Source organism: Microcaecilia unicolor, chromosome 4, assembly GCF_901765095.1.
Source record: "Microcaecilia unicolor chromosome 4, aMicUni1.1, whole genome shotgun sequence".
Taxonomy (NCBI): domain Eukaryota; kingdom Metazoa; phylum Chordata; class Amphibia; order Gymnophiona; family Siphonopidae; genus Microcaecilia; species Microcaecilia unicolor.
Window position 1 is genome coordinate 353,316,475 of NC_044034.1, and position 16,022 is coordinate 353,332,496.

Genomic DNA, 16,022 nt, shown 5'->3' on the forward strand with positions numbered 1-16,022 from the left:
CTTCTGCTGCTCATAGCTCCCTTAGCATTTCACTCCTGGTAATTGATTCACATGGAAGGCTAATACTACCTTTGGGAGAAAGGAAGGTACGGGCCTGTAAGTCCACATTTACTTTAGAAATCATGAGAAAAGGTTCCTGACAAGATAAGGCTTGCAACTCAGAAATTTTCTGCACAGAGCAAATGGCCATGAGAAAGAATCTTTCCTTAGTGGAATAGGTCCACAACAGCTCAAATGAAGCTTGCACCAAGGCTTCCAATACCAGGTTCAAGTCCTAAGAGGGTATTAATGGATGTTGCGGGGGTAGCCAAATCAGTTTACTCCTTCTCAAAATACTTACATCATCTGGATGAGAAGCCAAGACCTTGCCTTTAACTGAACCCCCAAAACATGACAAGGCTGCCACCTTAACCTTTAAGAGAGGCTAAGGCTAAACCGCTCTCCAAATATCTTGTAGATACACCACCGAGACCCACAAGGCTCACATATGCCTCTCAAGACACCAAGCCTCAAATATCTGCCAAACTCGAACATACACCATAGAAATAGAAGTTTTCTGCAATTTGAGTAGAAATCACTGCACTTGAGTAGCCTCATTTCAGAAGGTGCATCCTCTCATGAGCCAAGCCATAATACAGAATGGCACCAGATCTGACATCTGCACTGGACCATGAACCAACTCATCTGAAAGAGAAAGATCCATTGGACCATCCAGTACTAGTTGCATTAGATCACTGTACCACGGCCTCCGGGGCCAATTTAGTGCCACCAACATCACCAGACCATTATGGGCTTAAATCCACTGAACTATATGGCCCAGCAATGGCCACGGCAGAGCAGACTAGACCATGGTTACATTAGTGCATCAATGTCTTCCAAATCCTGGTCCTTTCTGTGACTGAAAAACCGAGTTGACTTCGTGTTGATAACTGACACCATGAAATCCATCACTGGTGGTCCCTAAACGCTCATGTTTGTGAAGGCATCCTTATCCAGATGCTATTCTCCTGGGTCTAGGAGATTCCTGTTGAGATAATCTGCTTGCATATTTTACATCCCAGATACATGAACCATGGCCAGGTGCTTCTTCACAGGGATGATGCTTCCATTGCTGAGGACTCTTGGTGCTCTCTTGTTGGTTTACAAAGACCACCACCATCACATTGTCTGACATAATGTACACCGCCTTGCCTAGAATCTGATCCTGGAAGGCAAGTGATGCCAAATTGCTGTGGTCTCCAGCTGGTTGATGGGACCATTGAACCTCCTTTGCTGATCAAAAACCCTGCACCACCTGCCCAAGACAGTGGACCCCCCACAGGCTCGCAGATATTGTCACCACAGTCTACATCAGAACCTCCACAATGATACCCTAGTTCAAACTGGAGACTTGCAGCCACTACTGCAAACTGATTATTACTGTCCACCCCCCTCATGAATGGGGAGCTGTGGGTCTAGATCCAGAGTCTGTATGGATAACAAAGTCCCTTGCAGGGGACACATATGAGCTCTGGCCCACTGCACCACTTCCAACATTGCAACCATAAAGCGCAGAACATGAAGGCAGTCTCACGCCAGAGAAGACTTGCAAAACTGAGTAGACTGCAGACCTGGGCCTGCAACTTCTGAATTTGGTCCTGCTGGAGAGCATGTGACCCTGCTGGGTATCAAAAACAATGCTTATATACTTTAACACCTGTGATGGGGCTAACTTGCTGTTTGTCAGATTTAGCACCTCACCTGTTCCAACAGTTGTACCACAAGTGCCGCAGCCTGCTCATTCTCCTACCTGGATTTCACTCAAATTAACCAAACGTCTAGATAGATGAATTGGAATTTCCTTACTGCACAATGCTGTCACTATCACAGCCATCACATTGGAGAAGGTTCTGGGCACAGTTGCAAAACCAAAGGAAAGGACAAAGAACTGAAAATGATGCCCAATCACAGCAAAACTCTGGAACCACTGACGTCTCTCAAATTGGGATGTGCAAGTATGCTTCTGTCAGATTAAGGTAGGTAAGGAACTCTCCTATATGGACTGCTATGATTACAGACTCACCACATTTCCATCCAGAAATGGAGAACCTTTAGATACCTGTTCACCTACTTGAGGTCTAGGATGGGACAAAATGACCCCTCCTTTTTGGGCAACAACAAAACAGATGGAATAGCAACCTGCCCCCTGATCACTGGCAGGGATGGGAACCACCACTAGTTGTAGCAGCCATTACAAGGTAGTTTAGGATGGTGGCTGCCTTTAGCCTGGACCAGTGGGGAGATTCCAAGAACCGGCCAAAAAACACAGACGTGTGTACTCCAGGGTGTAGCCATCCCTGTCGACCGTGAGGGCCCATTGGTCCACCCACCCACCATCTACTGGATGATGAAGCCCAACACTTTCATTGTGATCCTCTTGTGTATCCAGCAGCCATGGAACTGGACTCTCTGCCCCATCTCCAAGCACCCCAAAAGGAATGCATCCTTTGAAAGTACCTGCTGTGTCCTGATCCACTGAAGAACCCTCACCTAACATCTTGTTCTTAAAAGGGAGGCTACACAACTTAGCCTTTGACAGCACATCTGCAGACCACCCGCACAACCACATGGCCCCTCAAGCAGTTATCAGCAGGGCTAAAGCTTTAGATGAGGACCTCAGCAAATCATACAACATGCCTTCCAGAAATGCTACACCCACTTTAAACTTTCATATCTCCTGCTCTCCCAGAAACAGTCCTCCAAAGCCCTATTCAAAACTTTTTCCACCCACCTGATGCGAGCCATTGCCACTAAACCACCACCTACAACCTCTTGCAAGCCCAAGGCAAACACAAAGGCCTGCTTCAGGAAGCCCAAAAGCCAGCAGTCCTGAAGATCCTTCAAGGCTGTACCCCCATCCACGAGGAGCACAGTCTTCTTTATGACCACTGCCACATCATGTTAGCGATCTCAAGAATCTTTACCCTCCTCTGGAATGAGGTAAAGATATGTAATGACTTCCACCTTAAAAACAGCATCTGGAGCATCCCACTCCAAGGAGATCATAACCCAGATGCCCTGTGGTAAGGGAAAAGACCATACTGGCTTCTTAATCCTTTTCAGGAGTGGATCACCCTTGCAGATCCCTGCTTCTTGAGAAATCTCTTCCAATTCAGGACAGAAGAGGAGTTGAGGATCTTGGAGGAATAAGCTCCTACAGTTCATCTTTATGGAAGATCTATATTTATGTAGGGTTCTCTCCTGGAAGCAGTTCCTCCAAGACACCTTCCTCACAAGGCTCCCCCCCATCATCGATCCTTCCTCCAAGATCCCCAATGTCTCTTCTGTCTGAGACCCAAAGTCTTCAGGCTCAAGATTACATTCCAACCTCTGACATCTGAGTCTCTAGTGGTAGCTTCAGTCTCGTAAAGCTGAGCAGAGCTGTCATTGCCACAAACACACCCCTGCTTTCAGGGTGCTGGCTTGCCAGATTGGTGCATGCAGAATGCCTGGCACATCGCTGGGATAAACTCTTTTTGGCTTCACTCCCCACTCCGATTTCATACACCCTGGACCACTCCGCGAAGACTGCCTCATAAGTTCCAAGAATGGCGAGGAGTCAAGCATTTGGGATGAATCCAAGATAGAAGCAGTTCACGCCATATCCAGGGCTGCAGCCAACTCCAAACTTGGCCTTGCACCATCCACATTTACAAGTGCTCCCAAATCCTCTGATCATGCTTGAACAATAGAGGACCAACTGTCCCCTCAGAGTGCCATAGTTTACAAACTGCCTCCAAATCCTCTAGGCCACACTGGCACATACAGCTCCTCCTCACCTTCCCCAGCTGACCAGGAAGACACAGTCTGCACCTGGCACATGTGAAGAGGCAGCAGAAAACATAGAAGCTCCCCAAGACCAAAGAGCACTGCTGGGCAGGTACTCAAGTGTCCAGGATTCTTTTTTTTTTTCTGTCTGCTGCAAGGCTCGCTCTCGGGCACTTAAGGAATTTATTTCCAGGGCAGGGACAAAGACTGAAGCACATCTAAGGGCTCTCCCAAAGAGGAATTCCAGAGGGGGGCAGGGTAGGAATCCAGCCACCCGGGCGTATCAACCCTGGGGCCATGGGGGTCAGAATGGACCCTTGCTTCAACTAGCTTATTAGTTTCTTCTATTCTCTGGGTTGTTTTTTTTTTTTTTTAAATATCTAAAATCTTAAACCTATCAGCCTACCTGCCCAGGTCAGACTGTAGAGGCTTATCCACATCTACCACCTGCTTGAGACTGAGAAATACAAGCTAGCAGAGGACTGCACAAGGCAGATATAGGTTGGTCTGACATTGGTGTTCCCAGTCTCTAGCCTTCTGGTATGCATGCACAACCCAAACACCTGGACCAGTCTGGAGGGATGCTAAGGAAATTTTACTCATGGCTGTCTAGACTTTGAGGAATCATAGAGTGAAGGGCTCTTTTTGAGACATTAAAATATAATATAGGGTAGATGGACCCAAATAGTCAAACTGGGCAGGTATGAACTGAATCATAGAAAAGGGATCAGGAGCCAGGTTTGGGTGGGTGGGGGGGGGGGGGGGGGGGGGGGTAGTGAAGGGAAGATGCTTAAGACAATCCTAACCAGGGTGTGAAATTAAGCACACAGTGATTTGTGGAAGGAAAATCTCACCGTAAACTGAATGGAGAAATGGAATAATCTATCAAAAGACTGCAGCAACTTAGACAGAATTATGAAGGCAATAAGGACTGCAAGGCCCTGCCAGCCTACCCAACTTGCTTCCTTTTCCATTTCTCCAGATGCTATCTGGCATTCCTCCTCGCTCTTTGCAACGAATGATCTCCTGTACGTATCCTAGGCTTTTTACGAAAAACTGAAACTTTAAATGGATGATATTTAAGACAAAAATGAAGATCGGCCACACATATTAATATCTGCGTACCTTTATTTTAGCATAGATGCTGTATGAGTGCAGTAGATACAATGCCAGTAGTTGTCTTTCAGCACAGTAAAATCACTATCAAGTTTTTAAATATGTAATCACATTTCTAGGTGGAAGCAGCATTTAGTGCAACAAGTCAAAAAAAAAAAAAAAAAAAAAACACCACTACCTAATCCATTTCAATCAGCACTCAGTACTGGATTATGTGCAGTTTAGAACTGATAGACTACTCCAAAGTCTACTTTGAAAAATGTTTTCCTCTTATATGCAGTCTCTCACAACTGCAAAGGCAGATTTCATCTGATAAGAAATTAGAATTAGAAGACAGAAAGAAATTTCAAAACGAATTAACCAGGGTTAACGTGTGTAAAAACATTTTTATAAAACATTTTAAATTTGAACAGTCATCTAAAAAACTGCATTTTTATGAACATCGAATTTATGTATTTTATTCAAATGTAATGGATGGATGTTAGCACATGCTACCTACCTCCCAGCCCACAGGAACATAAACTATTATCCACTACTTGAACAAGGATGAGGGCTCACGCAATGACATCATGAAACAGGTTTAAAACCTGAAGTTTATGCCAAACATGGTTAGGTAAGAAACTCACTGCCACATAATGTCAAGGATGCAAATGGCACCCTGGATCGGCCCAACTGGGTTTTTTTTCTACTGTCCTCTACTGCATTCAGAAAGTGATTAAACAAGTCTATGGAAGACAGATCAGTCACAGGCTATTTAACGTTAACAATCAGTTCATCTTCTGATTGTTAACGCTGCCAATGATCCAGAAAGACAAAGGGATCGCTCTCCTTTAAACTCTTGCTCTTATATATATTGCCTCCAATCACCCACCACTTTCATGCCAGACACATGATGCCGGGTGGGTTAGATGGAACTTTGGTTTGTCTCAGTTTGGCCATCTTTAAGGACATTCCTGGGACACGTTACCATAAACCTCAAACTATGGCAAACAACTTCTGATTCTTCTATGTGCCACAAGAAGCTTATGCAATGAAATGGTGCAATATGTCAGAACCTTTGCCAAGAAAGCCCTGCTGTTTCACATCTGTGTATGGCAAATTTTATGTTTCAAGAAGGAATTTTTATTTTATTTTTGACAAGGGAGAAAAAAATCTTCAGCAATCCTAGTTGGTCCCAAATCTAAAAATGACATTCTAACTATAAATACAAATGTTTTGTTTTAAACTAATCTTTCCATCTGCAGAAAAATACAATCAACTTTTTCTCAAACAAAAAATATGGTTAGCAACCACTACAAAGTAGTGAATTCCCAGGGTCAACCTGGGGGCTCTTGGAACTTCCACACCCTTAAATTAAATGAAAATATCTGTAAGTTGATCAGACTTTCTCAGGAAACTGCTCATCGTCCATGCTGAAACTCAAGATAACACATAAATATTAAAATACTGGACCTGTGCCATATAACTTCAGAACAAAATTATCCTGTAAAGGCACCCCCCCCCCAAAAAAAAAAAACCAACTGAATTTGCTTCCAGATTTGGGCTCAGTTTAGAGCAAATATGAGAAAGGTAAAGAACATTCTCTTGCCCCTTAAAAGCAGTTTTCTCTACCATATCTATGACAAATGTCCCCATGGCTATCATGTTCTCATGAACAAAAGGAAACGTCCAAACACATGGGGAAAGCCAACAGAAGACAATGTCTTTAGATTTATGGTACTGAAGGTGCATCTATAACCCAATGTTCTTCTGTACTGATGCAACCATTTTTTTTTTAATCAACCCAGAAAAAACTGTTGTGATGCAGATGTCACACTCTCTCACTGGGGACAAAGGACATCTTTAAGAAAAAAATATTCCCACTCCCTCCCCCCCACAAAAAAAATAAAATAAAATAAAACCCTCTACAGCAAATTACATACACATTACAAACCAGATTTACAAAATTAAGGAGAAAAGAACAAACATTAAACTATTTGCTTTATAAAGGCAGACAAAAGAAAAATCTGTGCTCTTCATATATTTCCAATGGAAGCGCTAAGTTGTTCTTTTAAGTAGTTCCATAGTAAAATTATAATGATAAAGCACCATTAGCATTATACATCCCAGCAATTTCCAGGGTGAGAGAAGAGGAAAAACAAATTCCACAACCCAAAAAATAAAAACTTACACAAACTACCTTCAGAGACTGAATGCAAAATTAAATATGAATATAGTGCATTATAAAAGCCTTCATACCCTTGCCCATTTTTCATATTCTGTCTAGAAAAATACTACTGAAAATGCATTAAAAGGCAGATTTTACAAAGAACGTACGAATGGGAATCAAGATGTTCAGATTGGGACGTATTAATTTCCGCTAGCATTTTAGAAAAAGGGTCTGCTGACAGAGGCTTTTCTAAAATACATGCAGGAATGGGACACATATGTACTGGCGACATTGCCTGCACCCACTGTGCAACTGTCAACACCTACAATATCAACAGGGCATGTGCATGTCGGTATTTCAGAACATACACATGTGCTTGCACATAAGTGTGTACGTCTGCCATATACAAATCGTCTGTGTTTCCCCGAGTAGTCACAGAGGGATTAACCTCCCCTAATCCCCTCAATACTGCATTGCACAACACAAGCACCTTTAAATAATCTATATATCCCTGGGAGGTGTAATTCTTGCCATTGATTTCAGGGGACATAAACGTGCATTAAGAGGCCCTTTTACTAAGCTGTGTAACCGTCTATGCGCATCCAACGTGCGTCAAAATGGAATTATTGCTCGGCTACCGCTGGGCTCTTGTGGTAATTTCATTCTTGGCGCATGTCTGAAAAATTATTTTTGGACGCGCATATTGGGCACGTGTCAAGTGGCATTTGACACGTGTAGGTCATTACTGCCCGGTTACCGCGTGAGACTTTACCGTTAAGTCAATGGCTGGCGATAAGGTCTCAGACCCAAAATGAACACAAGGGGATTTCAGGGACAAACATGCATTAACCTACTGTAACCTCACCTTAGTTCGGCCGAGACACAACACCTTGCAATATGAAAGGTGAATATCCTGGCTTGCCAAAACTGGGTTTAGACACGTTTGAATATACACATCTAAATACTAGCTTTTGAATGTCCAAATCATGAATAGGGCTTCTAAAATAACCATTTAAACATAGTAGCTAGTTTCACTGATATATACAATGTTACATGCTCAACATGAAAGAACATGTACAGAAATTTAAAAAGTAATTAAATATGAAACAAAAAATGAGATCTTAACACTGTCATAGCAAAGCCAAATTAGCTACAGCTCTAAAAATTGCCTTAACAAGACTCATTATACATTAAAAAAAAGCCTACCTAGGTCTAAATTTCAGTAGCTGAGTTGTTTCAAATATTTCTGAATGAAGAATCAAGCTGTATCTAGTGATTCTGAAACAAAGCCCTGGACATGTCAAGCATAAACTGGGAGAAAACTGTAGGTGTTCCAATATTGCTTGGAGTATTATTGGGTCCATCACTGTAAAGTGAAGACAGCTTGGCTGTACCAAGACACAATCTTGATCAGGCCGGCCCTCTAAAACATAGCTGTGGGTTAAGAAAACTGATGAGGAAGGTGACCGAGTCCTAAGATTATTTTAGGAGGATTAGAAAGCTTTGTGGTACTGAGTCAAAGGGTAGGAAAAGACATGCAAAACTTTTGTGTTTCTTATTAATTGCTTTTTGAGTATTTATGTCATTTTACTTTCATGGTGAATTTATGAGTCTTTTGTGTAGATTGGTGAAAAGAACTCCTTTAATGAGTTCTTTGAATTGTATAGTTTAGACGGTTGAATGTGAAAAATGCTCGAGTGTGAAGACTTTTACATGGCACTGTATACTTGCACACACACAAATGTATACATACTGGAGAGGACCTATATAATAAAAACCTCTGCAGAAAGTACTGGAAGAATCACATTTAGAGGTTCAGTGCATTTGGGTGCATTCAGTGCAGATTGCAATATGCTTACTCAATTGACTCAAAAATTAAAAAACAAAAGAACAGAACAGCTCTTCAAAAATATACACTTTCCATATTCATTAAAATAAGAACATCAAGCAAAAGAATCTCCTCATGTAGGATTTACAATCAACAGTAATGTCTCTACAGCGTAGGACTGAACAAGGTTCAAAATAGCAACATGCAGCTCCTAGCAGGCCTGCACAGTACATGTGCTGCATAGCATGTCGGATCTTCAGGGAATGACCTTCATAGGCCAGTCTTCCATATGGTATAGAACACCCATCTGTACAGGAATGTCAAGGAACAAAAATAAAAGTACTTAGGTAACAAACCACAAATGAAATGTTAGGGGCACTTTCACTAAGCTGCGTAAGCACCTAAGTGTGCCCAACACACGCCAATTCAGAGCTACCGCGTGGCCCTTGCGGTAATTTCATTTTCGGCGCATCCTCTACCCAGATCCGAAAAATATTTATTTTCTGGTGCATGGCATTTGACGCGCATAGGTCATTACCGCCCGGTTACCGCGTGAGACTTTACCGCTAGGTCAATGGCTGGCAGTAAGGTCTCAGATCCAAAATGGATGCACAATTTTTTTGGCAAATTAAAAAAAAAACAAACACATTTCTTACAGTTGCACTAAAAAATTATTCTGCACGTGCCCAAAACACGTGTCTATGCTACAGCAGGCCATTTTTCAGCGCACCTTAGTAAAAGGGCCCTTAGCTATGTGTTCAAAGCTTAAACTCCAACAGTGAGAACATTTTTTACAGGATTTCCTTGTCAGATCCCCTCTCTCCCCACTGCAGTTATCTTGCTTACAGAAACAGAGAATAAAAGGAACCATAAAGCCCATGCACACTAATTGCTTAGCTCTACAATCCCATCTTCCTAAGAGATGCTTTTTTTTTTTTTTTTAATTCAGATACCATCTCCATTACCTCCACTAGGAGGCTGTTTCATGCATCCACCACCTTTTCTTTAAAGAACCATTTCCTTTACATGCATAAGAACTGGGTCAGACCAGTGGGTCCATCTAGCCCAGTGTCCTGTTTCCAAGAATAGCCAATCCAAGTCACAAGTACCTGGCAGAAACCCAAAACAATAACCAGAAAGACCCACAGTGAGAATGAAACCCACATCTCCTGCATTGAGGGTCCACAGACCTAACCCCTAAGCCACACACGCACCCTATGGCTGGCTGCTCGTATAACCACCTCTAAAGCCCAGGCCTAGAGACTCACAACCAGATTTGCCTTCAGCATAACCATAAAATGCAAATTATCCTGGTTCTTAGACCAAATGAATGTAAACATATCATGAATATTCACTAGATATATCTGTGTGTGTGTGTGTGTGTGTGTGTATTGGCTCGGGTGAGGGGGAGGGAAGAAGGTGAGATTGAAAGTCCATGCATATAACTCCAAGAGAGATAAAGACCCTGGTTTTATCCCACTTGCACCCCAAATCAAATCAGTCTAAATAGCATACATGTATTTGTATGAGATGATGTGCAACCCTGAGGGTGCAACAAGCTTATCAAAAAATAAAGTGTGAAATAGAAAAACAAAACAATCCACTCAAGCTGTGCTTTGACTTAACAAATGTCAATTCTAGGAGCACTGACCACCGATGCTCGATTACCCCCAGAAATGGCACATGCTCGGGGGCGGGACTACCGCCGGTGGCTGCGTTGGGCCGACGGTAGTCCAAGAAGAGCGAGCGGAAAGTCCGCGTTGGGCTTACCGCTGCTGTGTAAAAGGGCTCCTGTATGACTTACAAAGGCTTTGTGTATCCTGACCAGAGAAAACACCTGCTCCAGGCAAGCAACTTGATTGTCATAACCACACCTGCTCCTAGTACCGTCCTGTACATATTTAAGCCCTTAAAATTTTATGTCACACAGCAATAATTGGCCAGGGGAGGCTGTGGAAGATATTGATTAGCTGACATGAGGGCATGTTTTAACTTTAGAGATGCAGAATGTTGTATAATCATGATTCTCAAACACCTGTTTAAGACCACTTTTATTCAGATTTTTAAAAGCTAGTGGTTTGTTTTGCTTTTGAAACTGTTGATTGCAGACCTCTGCAGAAAGAGAAGGGTAGTAGGCTTTTAATTTAAGCCTTGTTGGCAAACACACACACAACTCCCCCCCCCCCCCTCCGGGACCTGCATACCGCTGCGATAGATCTGAGTATGATATTTGAGAGTCTGGCAAAAAAAAGTTTTTAAAGTTGTTTTTTTCAGGGTGGGAGGGGGTTAGTCACCACTGGGGGAGTAAGGGGAGGACATCCCCGATTCCCTCCGGTGGTCATCTGGTCAGTTCGGGCACCTTTTCACGGCTTGGTCGCAAGAAAAAAATGGACAAAGTAAAGTAGGCCAAGTGCTCATCAGGGACACTTCTTTTTTTCCATCATCACTCGAGGACGCACATCTGTTAGGCATGCCCCAGTCCCGCCTCCGACACGCCCCCGGGAACTTAGGTCGTCCCCGCGACAGGAAGCAGTTGGGGATGCCCAAAATCAGCTTTTGATTATGCTAATTGGGGCAACCCTGAGAGAAGGACGCCCATCTCCTAATTTGTGTCGAAAGATGGGCGCCCTTCTCTTTCGAAAATAAGCATGCAAGTCATCCAAATTTTTTTTTTAAACTTTTGCCACTCTTACATTTGAAAAGAATAGCACAGAAAAAGACCCACAGAACTTTACTATTTAAATAAATAAAGTTCACGGGGGCATGTTAGAGGCGTAGTGAAGGCGGGACTGGGGCATGCTTAAGAGATGGGTGTCGTTGGCCGATAACGGAAAAAAGAAGGGCATCCCTGACGAGCACTTGGCCAACTTTACTTGGTCCGTTTTTTCTTGCGACCAAGCCATGAAAAGGTGCCGGAACTGACCAGATGACCACCGGAGGGTATTCGGGATGACCTCCCCTTACTCCCCCAGTGGTCACCAACCCCCTTCCCACCCTAAAAAATAATTAAAAAAAAAAAAAAACCTTCAGAAAGTTTTTGCAAGCCTCTATGCCAGACTCAAATATCATACCAAGCTCTATGACAGCAGTATGCAGGTCCCTGGAGCAGTTTTAGTGGGTGCAGTGCACTCCAGGCAGGCGGACCCAGGCCCATCCCCCCCTTACGTGTTACACTTGTGGTGGTAAATGTGAGCCCTCCAAAACCCTGAAACCCACTGTACCCACATGTAGGTGCCCCCTTCACCCCTTAGGGCTATGGCAGTCGTGTACAGTTGTGGGGAGTGGGTTTTGTGGGGCTCAGCACACAAAGTAAGGGAGCTATGCACCTGGGAGCAATTTGTGAAGTCCACTGCAGTGCCCCCTATGGTGCCTTATTGCTTTCCTGGGATGTCAGGGGGACTAGTGCACTACGAATTCTGCCTCCTCATGAAAACTTGGGCACCCTGTTCGATTATGCCCCTCCACGTCACCTTGATTCCATCCTATATTAAGGATACAACTCATGTTTTGAAAAAAATTTGTTCAAATTACGGAACCTTGTATTACCAATTAATGTTAACTAATCTTTTGATAACAATGTTAAATGCAAACCACTTAGAACTTATCGGTAAAGCGGGTTATAAATGCCAAATTAAATTAAATTTATTTGGTATACTACGATTCCTTTGGGTAAAGCCATAGAGATTGTAAAACAAAGTTTGGAATCTCGTCCTTGGACAGTATCAACAGATTTTTTGGTTAAATTAGCTACTTCGGCTCTTCGTAGTAATTATTTTCTTTTTCAAGGAGAAATTTATTTACAACTGCAAGACGTGGCCATGGGGGCCGCTTTTGCTCCTTTGGTGGCAAATTTATTTACGGCACATTTTGAAGATTTATCTTCTGGGTGGTTATAACTCAGTAATATGTTAGTGGCATCACTTGAGTAGTTTGTTGAAGAAGTGAATAATATTCACCCCACCATTAAATTTCAGTATGTAAGCCACTCTTTAGTTATTTCATTTTTGGATGTCAAGATTGAACTTGTAGATTGGAATTTCATCACTGCAGTGCTTTCTAAGAATACAGACTGGAATTCCTTGTTAAGATACGAGAGTATGCACCCTTTCCATACCAAAACCAGCTTACCTTTCTCTAAATTTTGTAGGTACAGACGTATTTGTGATTCTATTACTAGCTTTAAATAAGCTTCCTCTATACTAATTGAAAAATTTGAAGCTTGTGGCTATCCTTGTAAGACAGTAAAAAAAAAAAAAAAGCATATAAAAAAGCATTATATAATCACAGAGTGGTTACTGGAAGAAAAGTCGGAAACTTCTAAAGACTATGATATGCATTTTGAAATATACTAATTTTTCTCCAAAAATAGCTTGTGTCATTAAAAAACATTGGTCTATTCTTTCAATACATAAAACGTTTCAAGATGTGGATTGAATTTATTTTATTTATTATATTTGTATCCCACATTTTCCCACCGCATGGCAGGTTCAATGTGGCTTACATGGTGTCCTATTCAAGAAATAATAAGTTAAGTGTTATGTAAATCAGATGTATGGACACAGAAAGTTATCAATGATGGTGGCCGTAAGAAATGTGGTCATTGTGCTGTCTAAAATATAACAGAAGTGTCAGAATTTTTTTGAGAAAAGGATTAACACATTTTTTAAATCTGTGTAATGCTACTACTTGTTCCTCCAAGGGAGTTGTGTATAAAATTACTTGTCTTTGTGGGCTTGCTTACGTTGGTCAAACAATACGAATGCTGAAAGCTAGGCTGGCAGAGCATAAATACTGTATTATGCATAAGAAAATGTAAGATCTGATGGTACGTCATTGCGTGGAACAAGATCATCAATTTGATGATTTCAAATGTACTGTGTTGGATCTGTCTCAAATTTTGCATCAAGGTAAACAAAGAGGGATATATAAACTGCAAACGGTATGGTAAGAATGGCTCAATGGAGTGGGAAGCTTTTTATTGAAGGGACTCCTTAAATTTTGAGCTTTGGATTGCCTTCTCTGATTGGCTGAGGAGAAAAATAGTACTGTTTAAAATTTGGGATGCCATTTTGGAAAAAGTTAGCAGTGGCAACATTCTCTCTCCTGAAGCAGGATTTGAAACAAGGAAGGCCTTTAAACACTTGTTGAGGCTCAGTGATTACTTGTATCACTATTTAAGCTAAGTTTTGATCTTTGTTATTGCACGTTTTTGAGAATGTTTTTTGAGCTCTGGTTTCTCTCTCTCTCTCTCTATATATATATATATATATGTATATATCCTTATGATAACATTTGTGAGATTGAAATTTCAGAACTTTTACTGAATACTGTTTTTAAAACAGTGGAGGGTTTTCTTCTCCTTTTGGAGTTTTTACACTGCTTTTCCATATTTCAGTAGAAGCCAGTGATAAGTCTATGACTTCCCCTGGACCACGGAGACTTCGTTTATTTAAATGTTTAATTTCTGTGGGTCTTTTTCTAAGCTATTCTTTTCAAATGTAAGAGCAGCAAAAAGTAAAAAAATGTTGGATGCACTTTATATTTCACATCTAGCCATTCGGATGTACCTTGGACAGACAGGGGGTCTTGCCTTATATTCAGATGTAGGTCTTGACCAGGTAAGGTAATTTGAGAGCTCACAGACCAAAGGGTGGAATTAAAATCCTGTTCCTCATGATGTACCTCTGCTGATAAGACAGGGCTCTTGACAATATTTTTCAAGAATCTGGGGTAAGATGCGTTTTCAGGCTGTTCTTGCTGCAGAAGCTTCTACATTTTTCATATGCTATGAGGAGCCCAACTCATAAGCACCTTTGTTTATCTCACCAGTTTCCTATAGGCTACCTGGTGATCTGGGTAAGGCTCACAAGAATAATATTCAGGGGACCCCCATCCCTGTTCCATCTGGTTGGGAAAGTTTTGAAGTTGATGGGATCTGATTGCTCGAAACACAGAAATGTCTGTTGGTGGGCTAGTATAGGAGGATCCACCTAGGAAGTAAACTAGATGCACCAGAGATACAATTATTTTGTTTAGCAGAACTTGAAACTGATGCCTCTTGTTGAAACGTGGCCATATTCATAGTGCAAGAGTCCAGACTGTACCCTGGAAACAAAGATGACCTTGTAGCGTGAGGACAGGCTGAGGTTTGGTAGCAGAAACTGTAAAAGGGTCCTTGAGACCTTTTATGCCTGTTGCTGGAGATGGTGACAGCAGATTCTGCCTATATATATATATATTTTTTTTTTTTAATGTTTATGTATTTAGGTACAAGAGTGAATTTACCAGGGTTATTTGAGACACACTGTGTAAGGGAACTCAGGTACTGGGGTAAGGACAGTAGACAAGTGTGGCTGCTGCTCTTTATTCATATTGTCCAATAAAGAAGACAACTGTGGTGCTCTCAAGTCCAGTGGGTCCATAGTTTTAGCCACATCATCTCCACCTACGGCCTTAAGGAGAGAGACTGCTGTTTTTTTTTTTTTTTTTTATAGTACGCCCCATGAATACAGAAGTTGGTCTAGTGGACTATCGGCAATTGAGCCACTACACACTGATGACAAAATTATTTTCTGCCATTTCGTTAGGTGAAAGAGTAGCCTAATGGTTAGTGCAGTAGGCTAGGGAATCAGGTTCGATTCCCACTGTGGTTCCTCATGAACCTGGGCAAGTCACTTAACCTTGTACTGCCCCCGTTCCAAAACAAACTGTGAACCTACTAGGGACAGAGAAAGTACCTGTAAGTTAATGTGTGAACCGCTTTGTTTCTACTACAGAAAGGTAGTATGTAAAGAATCTAAGCAAGCAATAAATAAATAAATTAATAATAATTAAAAAAAAAAGACGTGGTGTCTGGTGTAGCCAGCACAGCAAAACAACCTGAGCTGAGCAGGGGGTGGCTATTAACGTGGAGCACATGCATATGCTCAGGGGGCCACTGGTGTAGGCCTTTGCTGTGCTGCATTAGATAGGGAAGCTGTCATCACCCATGCATGCAGTGCCATATCCCCTACTTGCCCATAAAGAATGGACAGAGTGGATGAGCCAATCTGCTCCTTATCTATCATTTACAGAAAGCCACTGCAGCATTTAGGTTATACCCTGGACGGCAGAAGGGAAAGA

At 42.1% G+C, this 16,022-nt stretch overlaps 1 protein-coding gene across 2 annotated transcripts in view; it reads right to left on the bottom strand.

The window, feature by feature from the left end:
• Positions 1-7,826: 7,826 nt before the first annotated feature.
• The window catches only part of SMS (spermine synthase), a 164,843-nt gene continuing 156,647 nt past the window's right edge, over positions 7,827-16,022 (bottom strand). For both annotated transcript variants that reach the window (XM_030202256.1, XM_030202255.1), the window contains one exon: positions 7,827-9,207. In XM_030202256.1, coding sequence (XP_030058116.1) covers positions 9,171-9,207 — 37 coding nt within the window. In that variant the 3' untranslated portion in view covers positions 7,827-9,170. The remainder of the gene's footprint in view (positions 9,208-16,022) is intronic.